The 21,053-nt window shown below is 51.3% G+C and overlaps 7 protein-coding genes across 7 annotated transcripts; 3 read left to right on the top strand and 4 right to left on the bottom strand.

The window, feature by feature from the left end:
- Nucleotides 1–362: 362 nt before the first annotated feature.
- Nucleotides 363–2,100, bottom strand: BO87DRAFT_409205 (uncharacterized protein; the record flags this gene model as incomplete). Its single annotated transcript, XM_025626230.1, has 1 exon — nucleotides 363–2,100. The coding sequence occupies one exon, from the start codon at nucleotides 2,098–2,100 to the stop codon at nucleotides 850–852; it is 1,251 nt and encodes a 416-aa protein (XP_025476587.1). The 3' UTR covers nucleotides 363–849.
- Nucleotides 2,101–2,902: 802 nt separating this feature from the next.
- On the bottom strand, nucleotides 2,903–3,920 carry BO87DRAFT_379265 (NAD(P)H-dependent flavin oxidoreductase). The gene is made up of 2 exons (XM_025623990.1): nucleotides 3,192–3,920; nucleotides 2,903–3,142 (listed from the first exon to the last, which is right to left on the bottom strand). Exons 1-2 carry the CDS (start codon nucleotides 3,855–3,857, stop codon nucleotides 2,999–3,001), a joined length of 810 nt encoding a protein of 269 aa, XP_025476586.1. The 5' UTR covers nucleotides 3,858–3,920; the 3' UTR covers nucleotides 2,903–2,998.
- Nucleotides 3,921–4,768: 848 nt separating this feature from the next.
- Nucleotides 4,769–6,709, top strand: trm61 (tRNA 1-methyladenosine methyltransferase subunit GCD14). Its single transcript, XM_025618108.1, has 2 exons — nucleotides 4,769–4,788; nucleotides 4,852–6,709. The coding sequence occupies exon 2, from the start codon at nucleotides 5,069–5,071 to the stop codon at nucleotides 6,602–6,604; it is 1,536 nt and encodes a 511-aa protein (XP_025476585.1). The 5' UTR covers nucleotides 4,769–4,788; nucleotides 4,852–5,068; the 3' UTR covers nucleotides 6,605–6,709.
- Nucleotides 6,710–6,873: 164 nt separating this feature from the next.
- BO87DRAFT_418423 (UBA/TS-N domain protein) lies at nucleotides 6,874–10,218 on the bottom strand. The gene is made up of 2 exons (XM_025626887.1): nucleotides 7,390–10,218; nucleotides 6,874–7,321 (listed from the first exon to the last, which is right to left on the bottom strand). The coding sequence occupies exons 1-2, from the start codon at nucleotides 9,976–9,978 to the stop codon at nucleotides 7,220–7,222; spliced, it is 2,691 nt and encodes an 896-aa protein (XP_025476584.1). The 5' UTR covers nucleotides 9,979–10,218; the 3' UTR covers nucleotides 6,874–7,219.
- A 2,733-nt stretch (nucleotides 10,219–12,951) lies between these two features.
- On the bottom strand, nucleotides 12,952–16,767 carry BO87DRAFT_399801 (uncharacterized protein; the record flags this gene model as incomplete). Its single annotated transcript, XM_025625470.1, has 13 exons — nucleotides 12,952–13,081; nucleotides 13,127–13,181; nucleotides 13,234–13,299; nucleotides 13,526–13,527; nucleotides 13,961–14,027; nucleotides 14,083–14,140; nucleotides 14,233–14,338; nucleotides 14,856–14,942; nucleotides 15,135–15,271; nucleotides 15,794–15,893; nucleotides 16,234–16,295; nucleotides 16,363–16,402; nucleotides 16,676–16,767. 13 exons carry the CDS (start codon nucleotides 16,765–16,767, stop codon nucleotides 12,952–12,954), a joined length of 1,002 nt encoding a protein of 333 aa, XP_025476583.1.
- On the top strand, nucleotides 16,653–18,797 carry BO87DRAFT_139943 (URC4/urg3 family protein). Its single transcript, XM_025618107.1, has 4 exons — nucleotides 16,653–17,300; nucleotides 17,393–17,882; nucleotides 17,939–18,531; nucleotides 18,600–18,797. Exons 1-4 carry the CDS (start codon nucleotides 16,962–16,964, stop codon nucleotides 18,681–18,683), a joined length of 1,506 nt encoding a protein of 501 aa, XP_025476582.1. The 5' UTR covers nucleotides 16,653–16,961; the 3' UTR covers nucleotides 18,684–18,797.
- Nucleotides 18,798–19,385: 588 nt separating this feature from the next.
- BO87DRAFT_139897 (Rag GTPase GTR1) lies at nucleotides 19,386–20,849 on the top strand. Its single transcript, XM_025618106.1, has 2 exons — nucleotides 19,386–19,852; nucleotides 19,925–20,849. The coding sequence occupies exons 1-2, from the start codon at nucleotides 19,659–19,661 to the stop codon at nucleotides 20,730–20,732; spliced, it is 1,002 nt and encodes a 333-aa protein (XP_025476581.1). The 5' UTR covers nucleotides 19,386–19,658; the 3' UTR covers nucleotides 20,733–20,849.
- Nucleotides 20,850–21,053: the final 204 nt, after the last annotated feature.

The raw sequence follows: 21,053 nt of genomic DNA, 5'->3' as shown, positions 1-21,053 counted from the left end.
CTTGAATAGGTGATGGGTGGAAGGCTACAACTATGTCTTTGCTATTATCAACTCACAACTCACTAGTAAGACAGCGACATGATAATCAAATGGGTTATCCCTTGATCTACCTGCCTCTGCTTTTCCCTCTCTCCCTCATGTGCAGAACAGGACGGGGATGGGATTGGGAGGCGGGGAGAGATGGTTGTGTCATGGATGGATGGTTGTTCACTTCAAGACAACCCAATGCTTGATCTCTTTACCTACTACTTGGAGGTGCGGGGAACGATGTAAATTTTCTTCAATAAAATTATCATTATGCTCTGCATAGGTTAGTTATGTAATGGGTTTGTATGTATGTGTAATGTATGATCCATCCCATCCATCCATCCAATACCACCAATTCGCGTATCTTACACCATTATCGCCGCTATCATAGGTTCCTCCTCGTATCGTATCATCCGGAGAAAAAAAAACAAAGAAAGAAAGTAAGTAAGAAGAAAGAGAGAAAGTGACCAGGCCGATCTGGCTAGTAGTGATACACAAACCCACTCCCATCGGATCCTCCTACCTCAATTGCTTTTCAGACAGCGTAGATAGTGGCATCCGACGGGATTAAGTCATCGACCCTTCTTCAGAATCAGAAAAGTAAAGACACAAGAAGACAAGAAAAGAGAAGGTCGAGAGAGAAAAATAAAGAAAATACAAAAGAAAAGAAAGAATCCCAATCAAAAGAAACAGTCAACCCAAGTCAAATCAGTCACAATCACCGCATCAAAAACAGACCTTAAAACACCCACGAAACCCTCCGATATGGACCATACACACCAACAAAATACAAGCCTTGAACCGGTACACCTAACTCCGTCGCTACTGAAAAAGAGTCTGGCTGTTGCGGTTAGTATCGTTGCTGTGCTTCTCCTCCGAGTCACCGTCGTGAATACCGGCCCATCTGCACGGTAGGAGAGGGAAGACAGCAGTGCCCATTCGGCGTTGCTTCTTCGTAGGACTTGAGCTGAGGCTTCCCAAGCTGGTTCCTGAAGCGGGTGGCGCGGATGATGAGAGCTGGGCTGGGTCGGGGAGGGGTCTGCTGTTGGGTCTGAGGACGGGGGATTTGGGAGGAGGGGTGGGTGGGCGGATGGACGTGGAGGAGACGGATGAGACGTATGAATGGTGTGGTGACTCGTTCGTAGGAGATGCGCGAAGAGGGGATTTGGGAGGAATGGCGAATTTGAGGTTAGATAGTTTGGGCGCGGCGGCGACAGCTGCGGCGGTGGATTGGAGAAGGTTGAAGAGCTCGTTCATCGATTTGCGCTGGCTGAGACGCCAGGTTGAGGTGCGCTTGGTAGGCTTGGTGGTGGCAGTCTCAGAGTCGTGCTCTTCCTCTGTCTTTACTTTCTCGTCTGTCACTCCAGCGTGGTTCATGTCTGCATCCTGCTTGTCCTCTTCTTCCACATCCTCAGGAATGTCCTCAATGATACGGCTCTTGATCTCTGGCAGTTTGGCTGCTGCGCTAGGAGGCACGTCCATGCTGGCAGGACGAGGCTTTTTGTCTGGGCTGCGGGGAATGCGGCGGCTAGACAGCTCAAGATCAATGTCGTCTTTGCTCTTAGGCGACAGATGGGCTTTGGGAGGGAGAAGTTCTTCATTCTGAGGGCCGACCTTCATGTCAATGACACGGGAGGTCTTTTCAGAGTTGGAATCGACGTCAGTGTCATCGTCCGAGAGCGTCCCGGTCTGCTTCGCAGCGGTATCATCTTGGACGCTTTGCGGCTGCTTCTCATCCGGGTCGTCCAGGGTTGAGCACTCCGAGTCCGCAGGATTGACGAGACGGATGGAGGGTGTCATCTGTGGGGTCTTGGTGACAGCATCTTGAGGCTGGTCTGGTAGAGCTGATAATTCCGTTGTCTCGTGGTGGTGCTTCTCGTGCTCGTAGGCGGGGAAGGGCTCAGTAGGCTGCGCAAGTTCTGAGATACCTGCACATGTCCAAGAGGCATGGTAATCCTGCCGTCGCTGACGGCGGAGCTTCCGTGCCTGCAAGCAGGGTAGGAAAATGGAAGATAGACACTTCATCTTGCGTGGACGCTGCATGAGGGATGAGTTGAGGATTGAGTTTGTCATGATGCTTGTGTTGTCAATTTATAGCGGCGTGAACCGTGGTGATGTTGTTCTCGTCGTCGGGGCGATAGTAACAGTTGCTCCCGTCGATTGATGCGGGGGATTTTATTGAATCTTTGAGATTAAGGACGCGGGGGTCTGCCACTGGCACTGCAGTTCACGGTAGGGTTCGTGGATCGTGATGGTGCAGGGCACATCAAGTGAGTTTGGTCGTGCGTGATGCTGATGATCGCACCTAATCTCCCACGGGATAGAGGATGTGAAGTGTAGATTGAACCCAGATTAGACTCTGTCCGCCAGCAAACTTCAGTAGGCAGTTCTAGTCAACAAGCAAGTAGTCCATCTCTGCAAGGAGTGACCAAAGGGAAGATTAGGACGCAAGGACGGCCATCCAAATCTTCCTTCCTCTTGCACTCTGGAAACCTGTGTGAGCATTCTCTGCTCAACAATGGTCTGCAAACTCTGGTATAGAAGCTCGTATTGCTACAGTCCATTTCCATGCAAGCCATATGCGGATCCCAATATCTGAAGCCTCAGTGGCGGTAAGGACCAGTATTGGCGAAGTCAGGTTACAGTGGGAGATGCATCCATTGTGACGCCAGAATCTCCATTTGGAGTCATTATGACCATGTGTAACCGCCACGAGAGTATTCTCGTTCGGCCCAGGAAATGATCTGGTCATCGTGCAGCTCCGCATGTGTTCTTTCCCCAGAAGTACCTCTGTTTCCCTCGTTCATCCCTTGGTGGTGGAAATCTCCGCAAGGGATGGCTATTTATGCATTTGACGGGTCGCTACAGTCGTTGCCTTTACACAATCACTTCTATTCCTTGCTTAGTCTGTAATTAAATCACAAGTGTACGCTCCAATCATGTTACCGGGTATCGACTCCATCCACATCCTCTACAGCTTGCTGGGGATGGTTGCCGTGTGCAACGACCTGGAGCGGTCCAGCGCCTCGACGGCTTCCTTCTCAATCCGCTGAAGAAGCTCAGCGCAAGTCGGAATATCGTGGATCAGACCAATGACTTGACCGGCAGTCCAGACCTGTTTTCGTTAGCAAGTAGCCAGACCAATCGGAATAGGAGTAACATACTCCATAGTCAATATCGCCATTCAAGAAAACCTCTCTGCCGCGTTTGCCACTGACGAAGGGCGCGATGTCGCTGAACTCGCCCGTCTTGCTTTCCTTCTCCACCTTCAGAGCCTCCTTGGCCACCTTGTTTCCATACAAGCGAGTGGTGTTCTTCCACCGTCTCATGACCAAAGCCGTCTGCGTCTCATCTGACTTAACGATTGCCTGCTTGACGTTGATGTGAATGGGTGCTTCAATCGTGCACATGAACCGAGTACCCATATTGATACCCTCGGCTCCAAGAGCCAGAGCAGCAGCCAGCCCCTGACCATCAGCAAATCCTCCAGATGCAATGAACGGAGTCTTCAGCTCCTGACGCGCGCGACTTAGAAGAATGAAGTTGGTGATGTCGGTTTCGCCGACGTGGCCGGCGCATTCGAATCCGTCAATGGACAGGAAGTCGACTCCCAGCTTCACCGCAGACTTGGCATGACGGATGGTCGTGCATTTGTGAAGAATGGTGGTGTTGGCCTTCTTGAGTTTTTCAATCACTGGGCCTGGGTTATTTCCCGCTGTCTCGACAATATTAATGCCTTCGTCGATCACCACCTGGGCATAGGCGCCGTAGTCTGGGGGAACGAGTGCGGGGAGGAGGGTGATGTTCACCGCGAAGGGCTTCTTGGTCATGGTCTTGCACCTTCGGATCTCTTTGCGAAGGTCTTCTGGGGTCGGTTGAGTAAGGGCCGTGAGCTGAGCAGTTAGCATTCTAAACCCTTTGTTTCCCAGGCTTATCTCAAGACTGTACGTACAATACCCAGTCCACCAGCGTTACTGACGGCAGCAGCAAGCTCTGCATAACCCACCCATTGCATACCTCCCTGCACGACCGGGACTGCACATTATCAGCAGGCTGTTAAGACCAATGTATATGCCCTCCTACCTGAGATGCCCAGGGCTCTTGTCAGAGCAGTGTTGAAAGGCATGGTGTCGGTGCCTTGAATCTAGGGGTCGGGGCGGTAACTTTCTCGGCAGTTGACAAATGGAGGCGAACGAAGAAAACCAAAAGGTTTGAATGAAACAAGCTCAGATGTATGATCTTATGCGTCTCTAATTCTACTTAAAGACGACAGACAGTAGTTGGAGACCAAGTATGGGGAAGGCTAGGTAAACCCCCGTAAATAGTAATCAACGGTTGTTTGCCGCGGCCGCTGCTGTGGGGAAGCCAGAGTTGCCGAGGTTCAAGCCAAAGGGTATCTGCGTCTGGACAATCTAGGAAGAGGATGTGCTTAATGGCAGCACAGAAAGAAAGCAGGCGCAAATCACCATCGGTTGAAAAGTTGGTCATCTCCTCAGTGTCCATGTAAAACGTAAGGATAGTTGTACTCCTTTGCAAGGTACCGGTGACTTCTTTGTCGCCTCCATTGCTGACCGGCTACATGCATGTGATCACGGGGAGATTCACAAGTCACACATCAGCTGAGAGGCGAGGGTGTGGCAGGAGACATTCTGTACTTCATTTTAAGATGTCTCACACATTAAGCATAGTTTATGTATAGCTTGATATAACGATATGGGCCGATCTCCCAGAGTAAATCGGAGCATTGGTAGTACTCTAGAGGTATGAGAGTCTGTATCAATACTGCCGCCCGTTATCTTGACACTCATCAGACTGACCAATCAGAAGCATGCCACGATCTCCAATTCAATAGCACGTGTCAATAGCCCTATGCCCTACCCGCAACCCAAGATAGGTCTAGCGCAGAGGATGTTCTGCATGGAAGAGGAAAGTGACGCCGCATTGAAAGCTTCAAGTCGAATGCTGCAGCTTTGCTTTTGCGGGGGGAATTGGCTCGCGTCGCTCATTCCATAGTCCGAAACAACATATTACATACACAACCATGCCGTCGCCATTCCTCACCCCAGGCTCCCATTCGCGCCTCGATCAGCTCGCCCTCCTTCACCTCCGTCGCGACCAGGCCATTCCGACTGTCCTCCGCCTTCAAGATGACCAAGATGCTGGCTACAAAGAGGGCAAGGTAGAGACCACGCGATTCGGCTCCTTCCCCCACACCACCCTCGTTGACCAACCATGGGGAGCGCAAATCGGTGCCTCCAAAGTCGACACGGGATCGCGACGAGGCCGCGGACCCCAGAAGAAGAACCAGAAGCTCAAGCGGAAATTAGACGAGATAGACTCGGCCACTCCTGTCGAGGGCGATAACACATCGTCTCCCAAGGCTGCCGTCGCTGCATCCAGCGGTTTCCTCCACCTGGTCTACCCCACCCCCGAACTATGGACGACATCTCTTCCCCATCGCACGCAGGTCGTCTACACCCCGGACTACAGCTACATCCTCCACCGTCTGCGCGCTCGCCCCGGAAGCACCGTCATCGAAGCAGGAGCAGGCAGTGGATCTTTCACGCACGCGGCTGTCCGAGCGGCCTTCAACGGATACCCCACCGACGACTCGCCCGCGACGAAGAAGAGAGGACTCGGCAAGGTCTGCAGTTTCGAGTACCACGAGCAGCGCGCAGAGAAAGTGCGCCAGGAGCTACAGGAGCACGGTCTGGATGGGCTAGTCGAAGTGACGCATCGCGATGTCTACAAGGACGGTTTCCTGCTCGGCGATCCCAAGACCGGCAAGTCTCCCAAGGCCAACGCTATCTTCCTTGACCTGCCTGCTCCCTGGCTTGCTCTGAAGCATCTGGTCCGCCACCCAGCCGATGGTGGAGAATCGCCGCTCGACCCCGACTCCCCCGTGTACCTCTGCACATTCTCGCCCTGTCTAGAGCAAGTCCAACGAACCATCAGCACCCTCCGTCAGCTCTCCTGGCTCTCCATATCCATGGTGGAGGTAAACCACCACCGCATCGAAGTGAAGCGGGAAAAGACTGGTCTGGAGTACGAGCGCGTCCGCGGCGCAGTAGTATTCCCGAAGGACGTCGACGAGGCCGTCATCAAGATGCGCCAAGTCGAGGAACATTCCCGGAAATACCGCGAGATGATGCACCAGCTAGACGACGAGGAGAACGGCACGCCTGTGGCCAAGCCCGAGATCAAGAAAGAGCAAGAAGCTAAGACCGAAGAAGAGGAAACCCCCGCCCAACAACCCACCTCGACTATCCCACCGTACAAGCAAGGCCGCTTGGTCCACCGCTCCGAGCAGGACCTGAAAACGCACACATCCTACTTGGTATTCGCTGTTCTCCCGCGTGACTGGACCGAGGAAGACGAGCAGAAATGCCGCGAGAAATGGCCTTCGCATCAAGTCGACTTGACTCAACCGGAGAAGCCTAAGGGGAGAAAGCAGCTCAAGAGGGAGCGGAAGGAGCGGGAAGAGGAGGAGCAGAAGAAGCAACAGCAACAACAGCAAGGGGAATCGACAGCACCGGTAGCACAAGAGCAATCAGCTGCCCCTGTGCAAGCTGAGTAGAGCTATCTACGTTATTGTAATTTGAGTTAGATTAGATAAAAGTATTACTTAGCGTGTTCAGGATAAATACTACATCACTTTGTACACTACTTCTTGCCTTCCCTTCTCTACTGGTGAAATATAAGAAGTTGGACGGTCCAATAGTACCGGGGGGGGAGGTGCTCAAATTTCCCGTATCGATAGGAGGCCGAAACATGGCAGCAAATAACTAGGAATTGGTCGGCCAATAGATCAACAACATACTAAGGATTTAAGATAGAAGGGGTATGCGTCGATTGATTTTCTTTTCATTGGCAGTAACTGTCAAGTAGGCAGAAATGGTAGGTAGGTAGGTAGGTAGGTATAAGTCTATATATGTACAAAAATAGTATGTGCGCGAGAAGATCGAAAACATGACGAATGCACGTGCAAAAGCATAAATGATGACCTCGTAAGCAGAAAGGGTTGTGGAATGAATAAAGCCACGCCAAGGATGCATGCATGGGTCAGAAGGTCGCAAATATGAAGGATTTAAATAGAATGACGAGTCAGGATGGCGTAGCAAAACGACGTGGCATAAATGGTCAATCGAAAAAGGAGTTGAAGGAAGAGGGTAGAAATAGATCATGGAGGTCTCTAAAGGTTGTTTTCCTTCTTGAACTTGTCCCATGCATCGTTTAGAGCGCCGAATACGGCACCGGCGATCATGCGTTGCTCGGTGGTGGCGGTGGTGGGGATCTGGTTGGTGATGGGTTAGACAGTCAAGCCACTTAAATATCTTGGTGATGGAGGGCAATAATGCATACCTTGTCCGGGTGTACCTTGGATATTCCCTTCATGTACTGGATTTTCACCTTGTTGGGGATGATCAGTTCGGACATGTTGACCTTCTTCCACCCGGCTTCCGGCCAGAGGACGGTATCCAAGCTGCCCAAAAGGGCTCGCAGGTTGTCTTGTTTCCCATTCTTCCACGCTGCCAATCGTGCATCTACACTTTCGGAGAGCGCGAACTTCTCCTCATCTGCACGCTCTGCTGCTTGGTTGGCCTCCCGCAGGCGATTGACCGCCTCGAAAGAAGTGCCAGATGAAGAGCCCTGAATGTCACCTAGAGCAGAGGCCTTCTTCGGAGCGGGGGCAGGAGGACGTCTTGCAGGGGCTGCTGGTTTCGGGGCGGGCTTGTTGATACCAGCCGCTTTCTCGCATCGGTTGCGGCCCTGGATACTGGTGCTGCCACCATGGCCATTCTCCACGGCCAACTTCCACGCCTGAGCGGCGTCTGCCCATCGCTCCAATTGCTCCAGGGCTTCAGCCTTGCGCATCAGAGCCTTGCCGAAGAAATCCTTCATTGGCTTAGTGGGCTCTCCATTGAGGAGGTCGATACTCTCGCCTTCTCCCTTCAAAGGACCGATGACCTCCAGCATAGTGTCCGCATCGCTAATTGCCGCCTTGGGATCGCCAGTTTTTAGCGCAGTCATGGCGCGATTGCTGCGAATAATGATCGTGATAGGGTGCTTGTTCGGCAGCGGTGTGAGTGCCGCTGTAAAAGCCTCATGTGCAGCGGCGTAGTCGCCCCTCTTGTAGGCCTCGGCTGCTAGTTCACGCTGCCGATGCAAAGAGGAGAGGACATCCTGAGCAACTGGCGGAACAGCACGGGTCGGAGCCTTGGGCCTTGAAGGTAAAGCGGTGGATGGTGTTGGTCTCCTTGGTGGTTGTGCAGGTGCAGGTGAGGGCTTCGGCCGCTGGACAGGCGCTGGCGCAGAACTCTCAAACAAATCGACGTTGGGTTCCGGGGCAGGCGATGGGGCAACGGGGCGTTTTCTCCGCGCAGGACTGACATATGCCTGTGCTGACTGCTCCTCCGAAGCTGTTTTCGTTAACCGGGATCTAGGGTCTCTAGTCTCTGCTCTTGGCTGCTGTTGCACAAAGACGGGTTGTTGCATACGCCGCTCGCTAACTGGAGACGGCTGGTGTCTAGCACCATTGCTGCTTGGACGAGATGAAGGCCCGTCGGCGGACCGCATGGCATTGCGAGACGGGCGAGGAGGACCACCTGACTCTAATAGGAGCGCCTCGTCTGTCATCAATTCAGGTCGGGCTTGGGGCTGACTAGCAACGTGAGAACGATCACGGGACGGGGGCTCTTCATGCGAAGCAGCGTCTCTCAACCAGCGAGGTTGGTTTGCATCGTGGTCAGCATTGAGCTCCTGAACCACTTGCTGCATTTTCTTGCTGCCAGTCTTCCACAGAGAGTTCGCTGTCTTGAGCAGGTTGTTTCCAAAAGTCGCCGCAAGCTGTGACGGATCCTTCTCTGCCGGCGAAGAGGTTCGATTATTGCTGCGTGACCGCTCCTGCTGCATCCATGAAGGTGCGTCACGCCCAGACCTTTCACTGCGATCGCGACTTCTGCTCGGCTGCTCGGTGAACCGTTCATCCGAAGTTGGTCGATTCTTCGACTTTTGGCGTGATTCTTCATGCGCTTGGGTGAGAAGTAAGCTAACAGCAGCCTGGACATCAGTGCCGGATTGTGTCATTCGTAAAGCCCGACTGGATTTGTCTGCAGGGAAGCCCATGTCAACAAGCTCTGCAATTGCCCGATCCACTCCATTAGACGGCCTAGGGGGCGGCGAGTTGTTTTCTCTTTCAACGGGGGTAGGCGATTTCGCAGGAGGCTCTGGTCGGGGGATTTCAGATACAGGCTTGCCCAGCAAGCCAAGAAAGTCATCGTCATCATTGGCCTGCGCGGGCTGTGGAGGTTGCGCGGGCTTGGACTTCAGCTGGTTAAGGCCGAAGGGATCATCGTCATCAGGAAAAGACATCGGGTCGGTTTGCTGCGACAAACCCGCATTGCTTAGTGTCGCCTGCACCGAGCTTAGTTGTTGCGGCGAAGGACTGGGGCTAGGCACCGGAAAGTTCGTCGATGCGTCTACTGGCGCAGACGCATTGAAGGCGGCCAGAAGATCGTCCTCGTCGGTCGATGTGACACTCTGCTGAGCAGGAGTACCAGAAGTGGGAAACCCGTTATTACTCCTGCCCTTTTCTAAGCTATCCCAGAAATGAGTGTTTTGCCCTCCATATTGCGATTCGAAACGCGATCTGTTCTCCGCCTCCTTTCTAGCTCTCTCCTGCTCTAGCTTCTTCTGCTGCTCGAGTAATGTAAGGTTCTTGTTGGCATTGGATGAGTTGAAGGAGACAAGGTTTGCAAAGCTGTCCTTGTCCGGCGTTGCGGACTTTGAGGGAGCATTGGATGGGCCAGAGGAGCCAGAGAGGGGCGTGGAACGGCCAGAAGTATCACTCTGTCTAACGGTCGGGAATAATAGGCCTGTGTTCATCGGCGGGGGTTTGCGAGTATCATTCGATGAGCTGGAGGTCCAGCTCAGACCGTTTAGGTCGTCCATTGTGATTATAGTGGTGTGAAATGTATTAGTGGGGTAATGTCTGGAGGGATCGTATTAGGATTGAAGCCGTATGCGGAGGATGTGAGGATGCCATGATCTAGATTAGCTCACCATCAACGGTCACCGGGCAGCGGAGTGAGTGGATCCAGTCGGGAGATTGAGGATTGAATTCACAGAAGATGCGGCTTGATTGCAGTATGAGGAGATGCCCTTCAAAGAATCATTCTGCCAACTAGCAAAAGTCAAAGGGGGATTGATGAGCCCGCCAACTGTTGTTTCATCAGTCGGCACTACTGTTCCCCTAAAGATGGAGGGCCGCGACCGTCGCGGTGGCTGAGGGCTGCCGATGGGGCATAAAATGTGGCGGTGCATTTCAACACGTGAGAGGCTGAGGGGAGTAAGGCACGTGCACCCAGCCCCCTGGAGCTGAGTCATCCTTTCGGACGACAAAATGACTGGAACCTGTCCTTCTGGCCTTGCCTGGCAGCCTAACAAAACTTAGTACAACGTAGATAGTATCTGGGTCGGGATCAATTATCCACCGCACAGTGGACCCAAATCTAGACTGTTAACCTGATGTGATTACTATCATCCCAGACCTCGGCGGCCGAATGGGATTTTTGGGCTTGATTCCGCAGGTCTAGGACGATGGGCATCTCCAAGCTGGCCTGTGAGCACTAGACTAGTACTTTTGAAGATTGAGTGGCACACCAGTCCTTGAAGACAAGGCACTACGGATGTCTCACAGTGCTATTCTAGCCAAGCAACGTGGTGTGGTCTTAATGCTCAAAGCAGATGAATTACAGTGGGTAAATTCGACGATTTAGCTTTCAAGCTCGAGTCTCTTGCTGGCTAGTCATTACTTTTGCCTCTGCCTCCTCGCTTCTCTTGACGCCCCGTCTACAGGCTGTAGATCGGCTGGCTCCTGTGGGCACCAATGTCAGTCACCTTTGCACACGGATCCATACTGGATACGCGGCAATTCCCTATGGGGATGTGGACACGATGGCCAGTGATTACTGCGTAGCGACCACTAACCGCACAGGAAGTTTTTAGGCTTCCGAGGTTTGTCCATGGTAGTGACTGGACCGGGCGCTCTGGGAGAATGGGGCCCGGTGGCTCTTCGGGGGGGGGGGCTGCCAACGACAAAAATTGAAAGGCGAGACTTCTCAGTGCTAAGCGAGCGGTACGGAGAATCGAGGCTCAAGAATGGTAGCTAGATGCGAGTAAGGAAACTCCGAAGGATGATGGGCCTAACAATCTGAAGAGCAGTTTCATGATAATTAGTTGCTACTTCCAGGGAATGGTGTAAACAGACCAAGGTCATCCTAGGCCCCGCACCGGAAAACAGGTCCTTGACAGAGCCTTTATCTTTGTAAAAAGAAAAACTTTCGCGGGTGATATCGAAAGGGTTCCTACAGTAGTGGGATCAGGGCAGCCACGGTGTTCACCAATTGGCGAAACAATTAGTTACTTTACGGCAACCAGCCATGTCAGCACTCAACAAGCGTCTAGGAATCCCCGACGGGATGAAATCCATTTCCCACTACCAATCGTTGTGGATGACAGCGGGGGCCTGACAGGGATGCGCGATAGCGTCAAGGGAGCATCGGGAATTATTCCAATACCGACTAAGCGGGGTGGTCAGGATGGAACAGGCGATCATCATGTCTGACAGGAAGGAAAGACAGGTGGTCTTATTGTCTGAACTGGAGTCAGCCATCACTCGGGTATAGTAGTGGTCTCGCACAACATGACCTTGAGGCACATAATCCCCTCCGGTAATATGTTCCAGGAATCTCTGGGAAGACTAATCGACGACCATAACGAATGTTGCAAGTAGTGATACTACCCAACAGCTGTTGTTCATTGAAAGTAACGCACTCATGTAAACACAAGAGGGGCCACACGAAATCTCCGCTGGATGTTAATGTTGGTGGCGGAAATTCGGGGGAAATGAATGGTGCGGTACTGGTAGGGCGGGTAGTCTCGTAGGCAAAGATGACAAGATTAGTAGTCGCACTAAGGAGTCATGTCAGTCGCTTCAACTAGCATCGGGTCTCTTACCAGTAGCCGCCGTTGATCTTACGGGCCAATTTGTTGGACCTCTCCGGACCCAATTGTAAGAGCTCGGATTACTCCGGGTCTTTCTGTCTCCTGACGAAGTTAAAACACTCGCGATGGATGAGTGATTTCTTGCTCTCTTCAGATGTGGTTATATCACAATGATCATGTTGTCAATGCCTCGATTACGCCGCGAAATTAAAATACCCGGAACGTTAAACCTGAAACCCGGGCGACCCAGCAGTATGGCCAGGGCCGTGTTTTCCGCGTTAGCGGGTACGCCAGTGCATTGACATTTGTCATTTTTGGAGGGGAAGGTGGGAGGGGCTTGCAGCAACTGTGCATATCGACTAATACAAGGGTTTTCTTCTTTCCTATCCTCCCAAAAGTACAGGGTGCGCGGAGTCGTTCGGATATAATCTTCCCAAATACACACAAGCTTCTCCAATTAGCACTATCAGTATCATACGATATTATTTCCCAGTACCGAGCAGTACTCTGAAAATGCCTATGGCTAGTAAGCACACCTTGCCTATATCGGAGGAACCCCAAAGTTTGGCGACACTTCCCACTTACTGTATCCTAAGTTGGCATCACACATGCAGCTCGCGATAATAACTCTACTCTGCTCTGGATCCACTCCAACCGTGAAATGTAATATTCATTATCAATAGCAAGGCCATTGGGGGCCACAATGACCTGGATGGGACAGTCATAAGATCAGGTAATATACCTACAAGGCTTCGACTACTCTGGGGTTCGCCTAGCTGCAGAGTTCATCAACCAAAGAACCCACCCCAGTACATGTGCCAGTCGCCAGCTGCTGTTCTTTGCCGTCTGAAACGGTAACAGTAACAGTAATTTTAAATGACGCCACGGTATATACCTTACCTTAGTATAAGGGCAATTTTACTCAAGCCAGACACGGTCGCTCTTGACAACATCCTCTACTGAATGACCGCAGATGCGCGACACCCGGGGATACGGAGGCTTTTGGAGGGGCAAGAAGCCGAACTTTAAGAGGATTCTTCCGGCTGAACTCAAATTACAAATGGTGGTGTGAGCCACATCTCCGCCCTGCTACTTCTTCACGAGAGAGTACGATAAAATATCGACTCGAAGGAATACATGGGAGGATCCTGAGGAATTAACAGTTGCAGTCCAATACTATTTATTTATCTCACGCGACACCATGGGCATGATCGACAAATCTATGCCTATATCCAGCACTCATCCAAGAGCTGTCAAAGGAGGTTTCTAGGCGGTAGAGCTACTGTATTCTAAATAGTAGAAGCATGTCGATGATGTTTGTAGTTAGGCCCAGTCCATGTCGCATAGGAATGTTTCACTTGCTTTCTGAAAAGCTCCATAGATCTAAGAAGGTATTCAAACCGGCTGCTGCTTCCTGTTCTGTAGGGTGTCCATCGACTGTGTAAGGCATCCGAGCCCAGTCAGTCTTCTCCATCATCATATTACTACCTACTGCTATCAATGATCATCATCCCGCTCTGCACAATTTCATAGGGTTGTCGGAAAGTGGGCTCAACACGAGCGCGAAGCTCAAGAAACATTATCCCGCCCTAGCGCCCTCGCATCCGACCAATGTGTTCTACAAAAGCAAAGATGACATGCGGGTAGCTATAAAAAAGCAACCTACAGGTATTGGGCTACAAACCTCATCGGACGTGACCCATGTGAAATCGCCGTGTTGGTAAAACCAACCTGTTACGAACGACCTGGAGGTTTAGTATTTTCACACTTTATGAAACGTATCGCAGACCTGCGGCACTTTCTTTGCGATCGTCTCCAACCCAACTAATATTACATTCTGCACCTGACATGCTTCAGAAGTTCAGACGGACTAGAAATTATTTTCCGTCAACTTATTCGCTACTAGTTCGAATATTCTGGTGTGGACGATCCTGCCGGATTGAGATCGACACGGCAATAGTTGCGTGCCCACGTACGATTCAAACCAAGGTCCACTTGAACCATAAATGCGCGTATCGGCTACTTCCCTTCCTTTCGGGAGTCGCACACTTGATGGAAATAGGGTTGCCGATCTCCCAAAGGGCCAATTCTTCGCATACTGCTGGCTCTGCTCTATTCTTGCACAATTGCGAATGCCGGATGTTGTGGGTGGTAGTAGGTGCCGAGACAAAGTCTTGTCAAGCGCAGCGCGATTGGCACTATTGGGTGATATTCTACCTGAAGCATGATCGGCCTTCGGCTCGTGTTGGGATCTTCAGTTCTCCAGTTGTGCACTATAGGGTCACCAACAGTCATAACGCCCCAGCTACAGTCTGACCATCACATCTGTTGGAAAAGGCACGAAACGGTTATCTGACAGAAACAGTCATACTGTCATTGACCACTAACCTTGTACATCTCAATGATTCTTTAAACTATATGCTTCACGACACCCGATTCCACTGTTGTGGCGCAGCAGTAAGTAGCCTGACTATACTTTACTAAACACCTTCCATATTTAGCACCTATACGTAACATCGAACAAGAAGCCAAATATAGCAATTACCAGGGCAATTGACAATGTGAACACTATCTACACTTTAGTTTCAATCGCCTCTCCGTCTCCCTACGAATTTGCCACCGCCTGTGGATCAGGATTGCGTTAGCAAAGCAGAACGATATGGAGGCAAGGCTGCAGCCAGGCTATTTCCTCCTAAAGTGAAACATCGACATGTACGTATAAGGTAGACTATGCCGCGGCTATAGTCAATATGGGGTGATAGTAGCTAGATAGACGCGGCATAAGCTCACCACCCCTGAAGTAAAAAGGAATCACGAGTCACACGCCATCAGATCGGAGATATTCCCCAGATAAGCGGGAGCATCGCACTATAGCAGCCAACATTGCGCCTGGGCAGTGACTATTGGCCCTGCACACCATTACCACAATTGTGCCGAGTATCAGTGCACTTCGATAGAAGATAGCTAGCTAGGAGTGGACATTGAAGAAGATGGAGAGCTTGACTGATACCCGCCACTGACCTAGGTTGCCAAGGGGAGGAGGGGTCGGCGCTCGGTCAATAATTCACAAATGTGGATGGGGGTATATCCTATCTATCTACCTGGCGCCTTCGTTAGCATTGATTCGAGTCATATCTTGGTTTCTCTTCCCCTCTATCTTTGGGCTACAGGTGAAGGAGCCATGGTTCCATGGGAGGGACATGTCCCGATTCGGTGAAATGCTGGAGGCGCAGAGTGACTAACAGCCTGCTAGATCCGCCGTGTCGGGGCGAGGAGGAGAGGGGGAGAGCAAATGAACCTGGTACGTATAGCCTTGTGCGCAGGCTTGTCTGTGCTCCCCTGTACTCCTCTTTTTCTTTTTTGGTCCTCGCTAATTTAACCTATTTTTCCATTGTTCCATCGATCTGGACACAGCATCCCTTGGTCGGCCGTAGCACCGAGGAGGAAGTTGATGGGTGATGAGTTTAGGGGGAGGTGCTAAAGTAGTCGTCGCCCAAGACCCGTTGGAAACTGCTCCATTCTGGGTAGTTTGCACTTAACCAGACACGGGGCCAGTTATGGGCTCCCTCCCCCACCATCACCGGGACCAGGTACCGGTCTGGTACCGTGCGGTACGTATGGTAATGCGCGCGTATGGATGGGTCGGGTTGGGTTTATCATGCATGCACCATCATGCACCTACATACTTAGGGCACATCAGACATTGACTAGTTAGATGTATCTATCTTCCACTCTTCCAACTGGTCTGATATTCTCTGACCTCATCACTGGCGTCGGGTTGATTGCGCCGCGGACTGAATACTCCGCGGTAGTCTTGGTCCCTTGGCCCTGAGTTTGGCCCTTTCTCCCCAAGGGACGGACTGACTGCCCTTAGATACTAACTACTGACTACCTAGGCATGGGATGGTCGAATTCTGTAGCCTATCTGTACCTTTTTTGGAATCATTTGCTTTAAACCAATATGTTACCAGTTATGCATGTTTACTATTGGCCCCATGTTGTTCTTCTGTCTCCTGTTACTTTGTACCTGACAGGGACTACTTACTTTACTTTACTACCCAGTAAATACCAGGTACTGGTGGAAAGTTAAGTTCTTTTCAACCGACTACATTTCCAGTAGTGTTCACGACCGTGGGAACGGTAAACAATGGTACGAATCGGTTCCTATCAGAACGCTAAATCGGCCAACCCGCCATGCACCCTTTTTTAACATCGAACTGGAGCCTTTCCGACAAGACCTCTGCCCCCCTCAAGCTCTCCACCTCCCGACTCCGAGGGCTCGACTAGTTCACTGGGTGTATGCTCCGTGAAGGTCCAGTGGCTACGGACCACTCCTTTTCGCTCCAATGATGTCTTGCTAGTTGGGCTACTAACTCCTAACCTTTCCTAACTCCTCCTAAGCTCACTCGGCCGCCCCGCCCCGTATTATTCCTGTTATTATTATTTCTCGTCCTTATTATTAGTATTATTTGTTCCTCCATGCTGTAAAGAAAAAAAAAAGTTTTAAGCCCAAAGGAATTGAAAAGGCCCCAAAAAATTACAGAAGGTAGAAAAAAAAAAAATAAAAATAATAACAAACAGAAAATTAAAAAATAGAGAGAAGAGTCAGACTAAAGAGTCAAAACCGAAAGTCACCACCCACCAGGGCCTCTTCTCTTCTTTTTCTTCTTCGAGTCTCCCGCAACTGCCGCAGATCACCATCCTTTTATGTACCTTTTCCCCTCTGGTGTCCATTTTTCCGGTCTGCTTTCTTCTGGCACCAGGGCCTCTCATCTGTCTTTCTTTTTTTCCCTTCCCTTCCCTCCTCGAGTGTTCCACCTCACTGTCAATCCCCTGGCACGAACAAGTGTTCTTTCTTCCCCCTGAGTGCTAGGGAGCGTTTGTTGTGTTTCACCCTCCGTCTCTACTATTGACCCCTCCCCGTCACCATGGGTCTCTTTAAGCGCAAAGACTCTAAGAACTCGATTCAAAGCGAGAAGGAGGATTTCGACTCGACCGTAACCGTCAACAGTGCTCGCACCTCCAATGCATCATTGAGATCGCCCGGTTATAAAGGAAGTGGGCTGCCTGCCTCCATCCCAGAACTACCCATCGCCAAACCACCTGATCCGGCCCTCGATCCAGCGGCCTACCTGCGGAGTATCCATGCTGTCCGTGAGCGCTGCAGCCTTGTTTTGAACAAGGCCAAGAGAAATAGACTCAACCACTTTGATGTGGATATGGGCAAATTCATGGCCACTGCATCTTACATTGTCTCCATTATCAAGGTACATACTACATGCTGCAGCCCTCTCGGCCAAAAGATTAGCCAGTCCCTCTATTCCCTCTCAGGTTTGCTAATTGGAGCTATCGTTTGCAGAGAGATTATGGCCCGGACTACGACTCCATTCCTCCTCATGGCCGTTGGCAACACTTCGACGTGGGTGGACGACCCCGCGTTAACCAATTGCTCCAGTCCTGGCCCAGTACCATTGATGCGCAGGAGCGCACCCGGCGATTGATCGACCTTTTCGTTGTTTCCGTCCTTCTCGATGCTGGTGCAGGTACCAGGTGGTCATACAAGTCGAAGGAGTCCGGCAAGATCTATTCGCGGAGCGAGGGTCTGGCCGTGGCAACCTTGGAAATGTTTAAGAGTGGTTTGTTCAGCAGCGATCCGACGGAGCCTTGTCAAGTGGATGGGGCAGGCCTGAAGAAGATCACGGTCGAAGTACTGGCAAAGGGAATGCAACACTCCGAAACCAACCCCTTGGCGGGAATTGAAGGCCGAGCTGGTCTTCTGATCCGACTTTCCGAGGCCCTGAACAACCAAGATTTCTTTGGGGTAGATGCTAGGCCAGGCAACATGCTCGGTAAGGCTTTATTCGATGAAGGGTCGCTGGGATCTCGACTAACATATCATCGTTAGACTACCTCCTTTCTCATCCGTCTACACTTGCTTCGTCGGTTCCAATTGTGCCTATCACCACGCTCTGGAGTGTCCTTATGGATGGATTGTCTCCGATCTGGCCGCCGTCCCGCACACAAATTGATGGGCTATCTATCGGAGACGCCTGGCCGTGCTCCGATCTCCCCAAGTCTCCCCCTGCGAAACCCTGGGAGAGCATCGTCCCCTTCCACAAGCTTACGCAGTGGCTGTGCTACTCTATCATGGTGCCCATGTCGAAGCTGATGAAGATCCATTTCGCCGGCAGTGAACTGCTCACGGGTCTACCCGAATACCGGAACGGTGGTTTGCTGATTGACATGGGTCTGTTGACTCTGAAGGAACACGATTTGGAGCGGGGTATTGCCGCATACAAGGAGAATGCGCAGATCAAGGGCCAACCCAACGTGGAAGTTGTACCACTCTTCTCCACGGATGATGACGTTGTCGTTGAATGGCGGGCTGTGACCGTTGGGTTCCTGGATGAGCTACTGGATGAAGTGAACGGTCAGCTTGGACTGACGGGAGACGATCAGTTGACCCTTGCACAAATGCTTGAGGCTGGATCCTGGAAGGTATGTGATAGTTTATCCCTGCACTCATTGTTTTACGTGGGCGACATTTGCTGATGCAGAAGTAATAGGGTGGCCGTGAGATTGCCGAAGTGTCGAGACCCAACACGAAAGAACCTCCGATCATGATCCGTTCCGATGGCACTGTTTTCTAATGATCGCATATCTGTTGATGTTTTGGATACCTGACACCGCCAGTCGACGCCCGTTCCACGGCTGGTGGTCGTGCTTACGACTTTGATGACCGGATGTTTATGCGTCTTACTACTTTCGTGCCCATCGCCTGTGGCTCCCCCTTTTTCTGTTCGTTTTGTACAAAGGTCTCTGCTGCGGCACCTGGCCGACTTTATACCTAATTTCTTCTGTAGGATCATCGTGAAGAGATGATCGTCTACCTTTCCTGTACACAGTTCCTTGGGCCCTTTTTACCTTCTTGCCTATATTTGGATGGAAATGTGATCATAAAAGTTAACCTGGCTGGGATTAGACTTTCCGCCAGCAGTCTCAATCCTGACTATTATCCTTGGAAAAGGAATTATTATGGGGATAGTGTCTTTGCTAGTTTGATAATGTTTTGGTTCTAGTTAATCCACTATGGATGAAGTGGAGCCTGATGATTGGCAAACCCCCCTTCCGTGCAGAAAGTCTAATAACAATGGAGGCACATGGGAGGAATGTGGATGAACGCCACCTCCGTGGACGATTTCCAAGGCAGGGGGGAAGGAGATGGATAGTTCGGTGAGAGGGACAATACATTACTCGCATCACTGACCGTGCACTCTGCATCCCATCCACCTTCAATGTCAGCAGCCCAGGGTGGACCGTGCGCTCTCCACGTGATGGGACCGGAATATTATTAATCCCGGGGAAGAAGCTCATGCAATGACGCCCGGAAGGCTGGTCATCCGGCTGCTGCTGCTCCTTCTGTCCAACCAACCACCCTCGCCCATTCATTGCCTGTGGAGATCGTTACCTCCCTCGACTTGCAGGGTCCTACTGCATCCCATGGGCTGGAGGTATTTATGCGGATGCTAAATCCCACTTCTCTTCACGGTTGCCATCCATCTGAACGATCACCAGCCCCGTAAGTGCGGGGTACGGTTAACGGATAGCTCCGGGGAACTGCCACAATGGATATGCGCAAGAAGAAGAGAAAGGTCCTCTTGATGGGCAAAAGTGGATCTGGAAAATCGTCCATGCGCTCAATCATCTTCAGCAATTATGTTGCGAAAGATGTCCGACGCCTGGGTGCTACCATTGATGTCGAGCACAGCCATGTCAAGTTCATGGGAAACCTCACGCTGAACCTCTGGGATTGCGGAGGGTAAGTCGCAGTCTCAGGCATTTCTCGAATCATTGCAGTGTCTAACCCAACATGCTCTTTTACCATAAACAGACAGGATGCATTCATGGAAACATATCTCGCGTCTCAGCGAGGGAACATCTTCTCCGACGTCGCGGTCCTGATCTACGTCTTCGACATTGAATCCCGCGAGGTCGAGCGCGATCTTGACACCTACAACGCCATTATCAACGCCCTGAAAGAATACAGTCCCAATGCCTACGTGTTCTGCCTTGTACATAAACTGGATCTCATCCAAGCCGAGCACCGCCAACGCATCTACGAAGAACGGTCCGCCTTAATTCGCAGTCGTTCGGAGCATTTCAGCATCGACACCTTTGGCAGTAGTATTTGGGATCAATCGCTCTACAAAGCGTGGGCTGGCATTGTCCACAAGCTTATTCCAAACTTGACTGTCATCGAGCGCTTCCTGCAAGCCTTCTCCAAGCGAATTGATGCCGAAGAAGTCATCCTGTTCGAACGGTCAACCTTCCTCACCGTAACTTCCGTTTCCTCAGAAGTAGGCGACTTGAACCCCATCTATGATCGCCATGAACGACTCTCCAACATTATGAAAGCCTTCAAGCACTGTGCGGCGCGGAACACCCACACAACCCCTGCATCTGCCGGGTTCGTCGTCATGCACACGAAGACTCCGCAATTCAATGTCTTCCTCGGCCGTTTCACGGACAATACATACATTTTCCTAGTTGTACCGCCGGGCGAGGCAGCCTACAATTGCGCCGTCCTAAACACCATGCTAGCTCGAGAGGGCTTCTCCAAAGCCGCCGCAACCGGTCACGGGGACGGATTCCCCCTCCCTGCGGCCGAATCCCCGGACAACAGCAACGGGACCCATTGATTTGACTCCTCGACCGGCCGCCACCGGCTATCCCTCAAATCAGCCAAGCACTCCACCAAATATGAAAGGGAAAACGGACTCGTACGCCTTATGACGAAAAAGAAACGCAAAACAGCATCTCACTTCACTGCACCCAACGAACCAATTACCTATTAGCCAGCGTCGCCTACACGGCATTCTAACCTACGAAAGCTATGAGCAGAAGAAATGTGTGAGTAAGTACGTAATGCAAAACCAAAACAAATCTGTTTTATTAAAAGACAAAGATACCCTACTTAGCATGCATGGCATTCTATATGTATGTATACTGTTCTTTCTTCT

The sequence above is a fragment of the Aspergillus neoniger genome (genome assembly GCF_003184625.1).
Source record: "Aspergillus neoniger CBS 115656 unplaced genomic scaffold BO87scaffold_31, whole genome shotgun sequence".
In the NCBI taxonomy this organism is placed as follows: domain Eukaryota; kingdom Fungi; phylum Ascomycota; class Eurotiomycetes; order Eurotiales; family Aspergillaceae; genus Aspergillus; species Aspergillus neoniger.
The sequence above is the reverse complement of the archived record's forward strand: the minus strand, read 5'-3'. Positions and strand labels throughout refer to the sequence as shown.

What these genes read in the sequence shown, in the direction of transcription:
- BO87DRAFT_418423 (XM_025626887.1), bottom strand. Translation starts at nt 9,978, where the DNA reads ATGGACGACCTAAACGGTCTGAGCTGGACCTCCAGCTCATCGAATGAT. An exon ending in CCAAGGTACACCCGGACAAG is followed by an intron (nt 7,322 to 7,389) that starts GTATGCATTATT and finishes ATCACCAACCAG; the next exon opens with ATCCCCACCACCGCCACCAC.
- BO87DRAFT_379265 (XM_025623990.1), bottom strand. Translation starts at nt 3,857, where the DNA reads ATGACCAAGAAGCCCTTCGCGGTGAACATCACCCTCCTCCCCGCACTC. An exon ending in ATGGCGATATTGACTATGGA is followed by an intron (nt 3,143 to 3,191) that starts GTATGTTACTCC and finishes TAACGAAAACAG; the next exon opens with GTCTGGACTGCCGGTCAAGT.
- BO87DRAFT_139897 (XM_025618106.1), top strand. Translation starts at nt 19,659, where the DNA reads ATGGATATGCGCAAGAAGAAGAGAAAGGTCCTCTTGATGGGCAAAAGT. An exon ending in AACCTCTGGGATTGCGGAGG is followed by an intron (nt 19,853 to 19,924) that starts GTAAGTCGCAGT and finishes TACCATAAACAG; the next exon opens with ACAGGATGCATTCATGGAAA.
- trm61 (XM_025618108.1), top strand. Translation starts at nt 5,069, where the DNA reads ATGCCGTCGCCATTCCTCACCCCAGGCTCCCATTCGCGCCTCGATCAG.
- BO87DRAFT_139943 (XM_025618107.1), top strand. Translation starts at nt 16,962, where the DNA reads ATGGGTCTCTTTAAGCGCAAAGACTCTAAGAACTCGATTCAAAGCGAG. An exon ending in ACATTGTCTCCATTATCAAG is followed by an intron (nt 17,301 to 17,392) that starts GTACATACTACA and finishes TATCGTTTGCAG; the next exon opens with AGAGATTATGGCCCGGACTA. An exon ending in TAGGCCAGGCAACATGCTCG is followed by an intron (nt 17,883 to 17,938) that starts GTAAGGCTTTAT and finishes TATCATCGTTAG; the next exon opens with ACTACCTCCTTTCTCATCCG.